We start from the raw sequence: 9,184 nt of genomic DNA on the forward strand, positions 1-9,184 counted from the left end.
AGGGACAGGGGGTTAGATACAGAGTAAAGCTCCCTCTACACTGTCCCCCACTCCCAGGGACAGAGGGTTAGAGACAGAGTAAAGCTCCCCCTACACCGTCCCCCCACTCCCAGGGACAGGGGGTTAGATACAGAGTAAGGCTCCCTGTACACTGTCCCCCGCTCCCAGGGACAGGGGGTTAGATACAGAGTAAAGCTCCCTCTACACTCTCCCCCACTCCCAGGGACAGGGGGTTAGATACAGAGTAAAGCTCCCTGCACACTGTCCCCCACTCCCAGGGACAGAGAGTTAGAGACAGAGTAAAGCTGCCTCTACACTGTCCCCCACTCCCAGGGACAGAGGGTTAGATACAGAGTAAAGCTCCCTGTACACTGTCCCCCACTCCCAGGGACAGGGGGTTAGATACAGAGTAAAGCTCCCTGTACACTGTCCCCCGCTCCCAGGGACAGGGGGTTAGATACAGAGTAAAGCTCCCTCTACACTGTCCCCCGCTCCCAGGGACAGGGGGTTAGATACAGAGTAAAGCTCCCTCTACACCGTACCCCACTCCCAGGGACAGGGGGTTAGAGACAGAGTAAAGCTCGCTCTACACTGTCCTCCACTCCCAGGGACAGGGGGTTAGAGACAGAGTAAAGCTCCCTCTACACCATCCCCCACTCCCAGGGACAGGGGGTTAGATACAGAGTAAAGCTCCCTCTACACTGTCCCCCACTCCCAGGGACAGGGGGTTAGAGACAGAGTAAAGCTCCCTCTACACTGTCCCCCACTCCCAGGGACAGGGGGTTAGATACAGAGTAAACCTCCCTCTACACTGTCCCCCACTCCCAGGGACAGGGGGTTAGATACAGAGTAAAGCTCCCTCTACACTGTCCCCCACTCCCAGGGACAGGGGGTTAGAGACAGAGTAAAGCTCCCTCTACACTGTCCTCCACTCCCAGGGACAGGGGGTTAGATACAGAGTAAAGCTCCTCTACACTGTCCCCCACTCCCAGGGACAGGGGGTTAGATACAGAGTAAAGCTCCCTCTACACCGTACCCCACTCCCAGGGACAGGGGGTTAGAGACAGAGTAAAGCTCGCTCTACACTGTCCTCCACTCCCAGGGACAGGGGGTTAGAGACAGAGTAAAGCTCCCTCTACACCATCCCCCACTCCCAGGGACAGGGGGTTAGATACAGAGTAAAGCTCCCTCTACACTGTCCCCCACTCCCAGGGACAGGGGGTTAGAGACAGAGTAAAGCTCCCTCTACACTGTCCCCCACTCCCAGGGACAGGGGGTTAGATACAGAGTAAAGCTCCTCTACACCGTCCCCACACTCCCAGGGACAGGGGGGTTAGATACAGAGTAAAGCTCCCTCTACACTGTCCCCCACTCCCAGGGACAGGGGGTTAGATACAGAGTAAAGCTCCCTCTACACTGTCCCCCACTCCCAGGAACAGGGGGCTAGATACAGAGTAAAGCTCCCTCTACACCGTCCGCCCACTCCCAGGGACAAGGGGTTAGATACAGAGTAAAGCTCCCTCCACACTGTCCCCCACTCCCAGGGACAGGGGGTTAGATACAGAGTAAAGCTCCCTCTACAACCTCCGCCACCTCCAGGGACAAGGGGTTAGATACAGAGTAAAGCTCCCTCTACACTGTCCCCCACTCCCAGGGACAGGGGTTCAGATACAGGGTAAAGCTCCCTCTACACTTTCCTCCACTCCCAGGGACAGGAGGTTAGTTACAGAGTAAAGCTCCTTCTACACCATCCCCCACTCCCAGGGACAGGGGGTTAGATACAGAGTAAAGCTCCCTCTACACCGTCCCCCACTCCCAGGGACAGGAGGTTAGATACAAAGTAAAGCTCCCTCTACACTGTCCCCCACTCCCAGGGACAGGGGGTTAGATACAGAGTAAAGCTCCCTGTACACTGTCCCCCACTCCCAGGGACAGGGGGTTAGATACAGAGTAAAGCTCCCTCTACACTGTCCCCCACTCCCAGGGACAGAGGGTTAGAGACAGAGTAAAGCTCCCCCTACACCGTCCCCCCACTCCCAGGGACAGGGGGTTAGATACAGAGTAAGGCTCCCTGTACACTGTCCCCCGCTCCCAGGGACAGGGGGTTAGATACAGAGTAAAGCTCCCTCTACACTCTCCCCCACTCCCAGGGACAGTGGGTTAGATACCGAGTAAAGCTCCCTGCACACTGTCCCCCACTCCCAGGGACAGACAGTTAGAGACAGAGTAAAGCTCCCTCTACACTGTCCCCCACTCCCAGGGACAGGGGGTCAGATACAGAGTAAAGCTGCCTCTACACCGTCCCCCCACTCCCAGGGACAGAGGGTTAGATACAGAGTAAAGCTCCCTGTACACTGTCCCCCGCTCCCAGGGACAGGGGGTTAGATACAGAGTAAAGCTCCCTGTACACTGTCCCCCGCTCCCAGGGACAGGGGGTTAGATACAGAGTAAAGCTGCCTCTACACTGTCCCCCACTCCCAGGGACAGAGGGTTAGAGACAGAGTAAAGCTCCCTCTACACCGTCCCCCCACTCCCAGGGACAGGGGGTTAGAGACAGAGTAAAGCTCCCTCTACACTGTCCCCCACTCCCAGGGACATGGGGTTAGATACAGAGTAAAGCTCCCTCTACACCGTCCCCACACTCCCAGGGACAGGGGGGTTAGATACAGAGTAAAGCTCCCTCTACACTGTCCCCCACTCCAGGGACAGGGGGTTAGATACAGAGTAAAGCTACCTCTACACTGTCCCCCACTCCCAGGGACAGGGGGTTAGATACAGAGTAAAGCTCACTGTACACTGTCCCCCCACTCCCAGGGACAGGGCGTTAGAGACAGAGTAAAGCTCCCTCTACACTGTCCCCCACTCCCAGGGACAGGGGGTTAGATACAGAGTAAAGCTCCCTCTACACCGTCCCCCCACTCCCAGGGACAGGGGGTTAGATACAGAGTAAAGCTACCTCTACACTGTCCCCCACTCCCAGGGACAGGGGGTTAGATACAGAGTAAAGCTCCCTCTACACTGTCCCCCCACTCCCAGGGACAGGGGGTTAGATACAGAGTAAAGCTCCCTCTACACTGTCCCCCACTCCCAGGGACAGGGGGTTAGATACAGAGTAAAGCTACCTCTACACTGTCCCCCACTCCCAGGGACAGGGGGTTAGATACAGAGTAAAGCTCCCTCTACACTGTCCCCCCACTCCCAGGGACAGGGGGTTAGATACAGAATTGGGAACTCTCTGCTGGTTGGAGTCATACCTGGCACACAGGTCGTGGTTGTTGGAGGGTCAGTCCCCACAACTCGAGGACGTCTCTGTGGGAGTCCCTCAGGGGAGTGTCCTTGGCACCAATCATCTTCTGCTGCTTCATCCATGACCTTCCATCCACTGAAGGGTCAGAGGTCAGGTATTCCCCAATGGTTATACAACACCCAGCACCATTGCCCCCCTCTCTCAGATACTGAAGCAGTCCAGGTCCAAACGCAGCAAGATCTGGACAATACCCAGGCTTGGACTGGCGAGGGGCAGGGAACATTCAGCCCCCCCAGGGACCAGGCCATGGGCATTGCCAACAGGAGAGAGAATCTAACCTTGATGTTCAATGGCGTTACCGTCACTGAATTCCCCCTCCCCCACTATCAACATCCTGGGGGTTACCGTCTCCAACAAGAGAGAGAATCTAACCATCACCCCCTTGATGTTCAATGGCGTTACCATCACTGAATCCCCCTCCCCTCCACTATCAACATCCTGGGGGTTACCGTCTCCAACAAGAGAGAGAATCTAACCATCACCCCCTTGACGTTCAATGGCGTTACCATCACTGAATCCCCCTCCCCCCCACTATCAACATCCTGGGGGTTACCGTCTCCAACAAGAGAGAGAATCTAACCATCGCCCCCTTGACGTTCAATGGCGTTACCATCACTGAATCCTCCCTCCCCCTCACTATCAACATCCTGGAGGTTACTGTTGACCAGAAACTGAACCGGACCCAGCCCCATATCAATACAGCGGCCCCAAGACCAGGCTGGGAATCCTGCAGCGAGTAACTCCCCTCCTGACTCTCCCCCCAAAGCCCTGTCCCACCATCGACAAGGCACGAGTCAGGGAGGGGGAGGGAATACTCCCCACTCGCCCGGGACGGGGGCAGCTCCGACAACACTAGCTAAGCTCGATACCGTCCAGAGACAGAGCAGCCCCTCACTTGATGGGCCCCACATCCACAAACATTCCCTCCCTCCCTCCCCCACTCAGTAGCAGCGGTGAGTACCATCTACAAGACACACTGCAGAAACCCATCCTCAGGCAACTCCTTCCAAACCCACGGCCACTTCCATCTGGAAGGACAAGGAGCAGCAGATACAAGGGAACATCACTCCCTACTAGTTCCCCTCCAAGTCCACACGCACACACCACACATAAACACACATGCGCTCACACCACACTCACACACTACACGCACACAAACACACATGCACGCACGAACACACATGCACGCACATATCACACACACAGACACATGCGCGTGCACACACATGCACGCGTGCACATACCACACGCACTCACACTACACACAAACACACGCACACCTTCTCAACTTGGAATGATATGGGTCAATCCTTCAGGGTCTGAATCCTGGACCTCCCTCCTTAATGGGGCACTGTGTCCCCACACCATATTGGTTGGTGGGGGAGAACTACAGCAGTTGAAGGAGGTGACTCACCCCCACCTTCTCAACAGAGGGGGTTGTAGCCAGCACGTTCCGCGGTTGAATAAGACAAGATCCCGGTAACCCTGGGCATATCCAACTCTAAATATAGAGCTGGCCAGTTCCAGGATTAGTCCAGGTCCTGGGAACTTACTTTGACAATTCCATCACTGAGCTGTTTGGGGTCTCTGTTCACCAAATCGATCTCCTTGTTGAGTTGGTCAAATTGACGGCTTTCCCTGGTCTCAGCCATAGTGGCCAGTTGCTTATACCCACCCGCCTCCCCTCGATCCCTTTCTCCCCGCTCAGAGTTGGGAGGGAGCAAAGTCAGGACCCGCTGGACTTTGACACAGCTGATCCCCTGGGGTGGTGGGTGGAGGGGGGGAGGTGTGGACGCTGGATAAATTGGATCTCGCTCCCCGCCCCGTTGTTAACCCTGCCAACAGTCCTGAAATGTTTGTAATATGATCAATGGTGGAGCGAGCAGAGGGGGGAGAGAGAGAGAGACAGACAGACAGATCTGAGAGAGAGAGAGAGGGAGTGACAGAGAGATAGAGAGACAGAGAGAGACAGAGAGATAGAGAGTGACAGAGAGATAGAGAGACAGAGAGAGACAGACAGACAGAGATGGAGAGAGAGTGAGAGTGACAGAGAGATAGAGAGACAGAGAGAGACAGAGAGTGACAGAGAGATAGAGAGTGACAGAGAGATAGAGAGACAGAGAGAGAGAGACAGACAGAGATGGAGAGAGAGTGAGAGACAGAGTGTCAGAGAGATAGAGACAGAGAGAGAGAGAGACAGATAGAGATGGAGAGAGAGTGAGAGACAGAGAGTGACAGAGAGATAGAGAGACAGAGAGAGAGAGACTGATCTGAGAGAGAGTGACAGAGACATAGAGAGACAGAGAGAGAGAGAGAGACAGGCAGAGATAGAGAGAGAGTGAGAGACAGAGAGAGTGTGACAGAGAGAGAGAGAAAGAGACAGACAGAGAGATAGAGAGAGACAGATAGAGAGATAAAGAGAGAGTGAGAGACAGAGAGAGAGAGAGACAGAAAGAGAGAGAGAGCGAAAGGCATCAGAGAGAGCTAGACAACAGAGTGGGAAAGGAGTAATGCTCAGAGAGAGGGGAATCAGAGACACAGGGTACAAAGAGGAGTATTTGCAATGAAGGGGGTTTAGAAAAAGGGGAGATCACAGGAGGAGGGGTCAGGAAGAGATAGAAGGATCAAAGAGAGGGAGGGAGGAATCAAAGAGAGGAAGGGGTCAAGGAGAGGGGAATCAGAGAGAATATAGGGGATTGGTGAGCTCTTGGGGAGAGCGAGATGTCCCAGAGAGTGGAACTCAGGGAGTGGTGGGTATCAGACACTGAGATTCGAGAGAGGGGTGGGTCAGAGATAGAGAGCTCAGTGAGAGGAAGAGGAGAAGAGTTCTGATGCGGCAGATGGAGACGGAGAGTTTCTGGAGGTCACTGCTGAAGGTTGGTGTAGGAAGTACTCGCAACAGGACCCTGTCCGAATGATCGGCGGTGATCAGACTCTGGTTAAGAACACAAACCCTACGGACTCACCAATCCCAGGCGGGACATTTGAAAGACAGACCAGAGGATAATTTGACAACCACCAGTTCACTGTTTAATCAATCAACTGAAACAATAATGCGTCACACCCTTTAAAACCGGCAAATCGAATCACAGCCAGGGCAATTGGGGGGGAGAGGGTGGTATCTGAGATGGTCACATGAACGCTCACTTAAACTACCCCACAGAGGGAGTGCCTGGGGTGGACAGAATTCAGGAACGAATTCCAGGGCTTGCATTGCCCCCTACTAGCCCGGGCAGCTGAGGGTACGGTCCCCTATTGCGGAGCGATGGAAATCAGGGAAGCCCCGATACTTTGGGGTCATAGAAGGTGACAGAGATAGAGGGAGGCTGCAGGGGGCTAGAGGAGGGGACGGAGATAGGGAGGGGTGTAGGGGCTGGAGGAGGGGACGGAGTTAGGGAGGGGGTGTAGGGGCTGGAGGAGGGGATGGAGATAGGGAGGGGGTGTAGGGGCTGGAGGAGGGGACGGAGATAGGGAGGGGGTGTAGGGGCTGGAGGAGGGGACGGAGATAGGGAGGGGGGTGTAGGGGCTGGAGGAGGGGACGGAGATAGGGAGGGGGTGTAGGGGCTGGAGGAGGGGACGGAGATAGGGAGGGGGTGTGGGGCTGGAGGAGGGGACGGGGATAGGGAGGGGCTGTAGGGGCTGGAGGAGGGGACGGAGATAGGGAGGGGGTGTAGGGGCTGGAGGAGGGGACAGAGATAGAGGGAGGCTGCAGGGGGCTAGAGGAGGGGACGGAGATAGGGAGGGGGTGTAGGGGCTGGAGGAGGGGACGGAGATAGGGAGGGGGTGTAGGGGCTGGAGGAGGGGACGGGGATAGGGAGGGGGTGTAGGGGCTGGAGGAGGGGACGGGGATAGGGAGGGGGTGTAGGGGCTGGAGGAGGGTACGGGGATAGGGAGGGGGTGTAGGGGGCTGGAGGAGGGGCAGAGATAGGGAGGGGGGTGTAGGGGGCTGGAGGAGGGGACGGAGACAGGGAGGGGGTGTAGGGGGCTGGAGGTGAGGAGGTATTTGAAACCAGGATGAGAGCTGTTGATCGGGACTGCTGCCAGACTGGTGTGGGGTTAGTGAGCACGGACAGTTCGAGTTAAGGGGGGGGGTGTGTGGGAGGGTGAACAGGAACACCCTATGGTGGGGATTGCAGGGGTTGGACGATGTGATGTAAGGGGGGAGCCGGATGCTCTCTGAGACGGAGCACGCCAGGGTCAAGAGGATCACCCCACTCCGGATTCAGACCTCACTCTGCGTTTGGTCTCAGATACCCTCTCTGGACTGAGCTGCCCCTTTGTCAGTGATGGTGGGGGCTCGCTCTGAATTACCTTCTCCCCATCCAGTTCCTGATTTCACTTCCTGCCCCCCCCCCCGTGTGGGTATTTCGCCTGCACTCGGCCCCCATTCTGTGCCCACTGTGGTCACAGGTGAGACCAGGCGTGGGGCATGAGGTGTTAGGGTGACCACTGACTGCTCCCAACATCCAAACCCAATGTCTAGAGCAGATGGTGTTCATTTGGCCGATCCAAACCCCACCCCACCCTCCACAAACTGACTGGGAAGGAGCTGACTCCTCCTGGGCCTGCTCCCCAGGCCTCCAGTGGTTCGGAGCTTGTTCAAGGGGATCTGGGGACCCTGGGAGGAGAGGGCAAAGTGTGAGTGTGGGAGACTGGGGACTGTCCAGGGGGACATACGCCTGGGCCCTGGGAGAGTGGGTGTAGCCCTAGGAGTGTGGGTGTAGCCCTAGGAGTGTGGGTGTGGCTCTGGGAGAGTGGGTGTGGCTCTGGGAGAGTGGGTGTGGCCCTGGGAGAGTGGGTGTGGCCCTGGGAGAGTGAGTGTGGCTCTGGGAGAGTGAGTGTGACCCTGGGAGTGTGGGTGTGACCCTGGGAGTGTGGGTGTGGCTCTGGGAGTGTGGGTGTGGCTCTGGGAGTGTGGGTGTGGCCCTGGGAGAGTGGGTGTGGCTCTGGGAGAGTGGGTGTGGCTCTGGGAGAGTGAGTGTGGCTCTGGGAGAGTGGGTGTGGCCCTGGGAGAGTGGGTGTGGCCCTGGGAGAGTGGGTGTGGCTCTGGGAGTGTGGGTGTGGCTCTGGGAGTGTGGGTGTGGCTCTGGGAGAGTGGGTGTGGCTCTGGGAGAGTGAGTGTGGCTCTGGGAGAGTGAGTGTGACCCTGGGAGAGTGGGTGTGGCTCTGGGAGTGTGGGCGTGGTGCTGGGAGAGCAGGTGTGGCTCTGGGAGAGCGGGTGTGGCTCTGGGAGAGCGGGTGTGGCTCTGGGAGAGTGGGTGTGACCCTGGGAGAGTGGGTGTGGCTCTGGGAGAGCGGGTGTGGCTCTGGGAGTGTGGGTGTGACCGTGGGAGAGTGGGTGTGGGCCTGGGAGTGTGGGTGTGACCGTGGGAGAGCGGGTGTGGCCCTGGGAGAGCAGGTATGACCCTGGGAGAGTGGGTGTGGCCCTGGGAGAGTGGGTGTGGCCCTGGGAGAGCGGGTGTGACCCTGGTAGAGCAGGTATGACCCTGGGAGAGCGGGTGTGGCCCTGGGAGAGCGGGTGTGGCTCTGGGAGAGCGGGTATGACCCTGGGAGAGCGGGTGTGGCTCTGGGAGAGCGGGTGTGGCCCTGGGAGAGTGGGCGTGGTGCTGGGAGAGTGGGCGTGGTGCTGGGAGAGTGGGCGTGGTGCTGGGAGAGCAGGTGAGGCCCTGGGAGAGTGTGTGTGGCTCTGGGAGTGTGGGTGTGGCCCTGGGAGAATGGGTGTGACTGTGGGAGAGTGGGTGTGGCTCTGGGAGAGTGGGTGTGGCCCTGTGAGAGAGGGTGTGGCTCTGGGAGAGCAGGTATGACCCTGGGAGAGTGGGTATTGCCCTTGGAGTCTGGGAGAGGGAATATGGGTTTGGGACTGGACTTCAGTGAGTG

General features: G+C 57.4%; 1 protein-coding gene across 1 annotated transcript in view; it reads right to left on the reverse strand.

Moving 5' to 3' along the window:
• LOC132813925 (caveolin-3-like) overlaps window positions 1–5,056 on the reverse strand; it is a 16,909-nt gene extending 11,853 nt beyond the window's left edge. The window contains exon 1 of the mRNA XM_060823307.1: window positions 4,861–5,056. Within this exon, the coding sequence (XP_060679290.1) occupies window positions 4,861–4,959 (99 nt within the window). The 5' untranslated portion in view covers window positions 4,960–5,056. The remainder of the gene's footprint in view (window positions 1–4,860) is intronic.
• Window positions 5,057–9,184: the final 4,128 nt, after the last annotated feature.

The sequence above is a fragment of the Hemiscyllium ocellatum genome, unplaced genomic scaffold (assembly GCF_020745735.1).
Source record: "Hemiscyllium ocellatum isolate sHemOce1 unplaced genomic scaffold, sHemOce1.pat.X.cur. scaffold_543_pat_ctg1, whole genome shotgun sequence".
Taxonomy (NCBI): Eukaryota; Metazoa; Chordata; class Chondrichthyes; order Orectolobiformes; family Hemiscylliidae; genus Hemiscyllium; species Hemiscyllium ocellatum.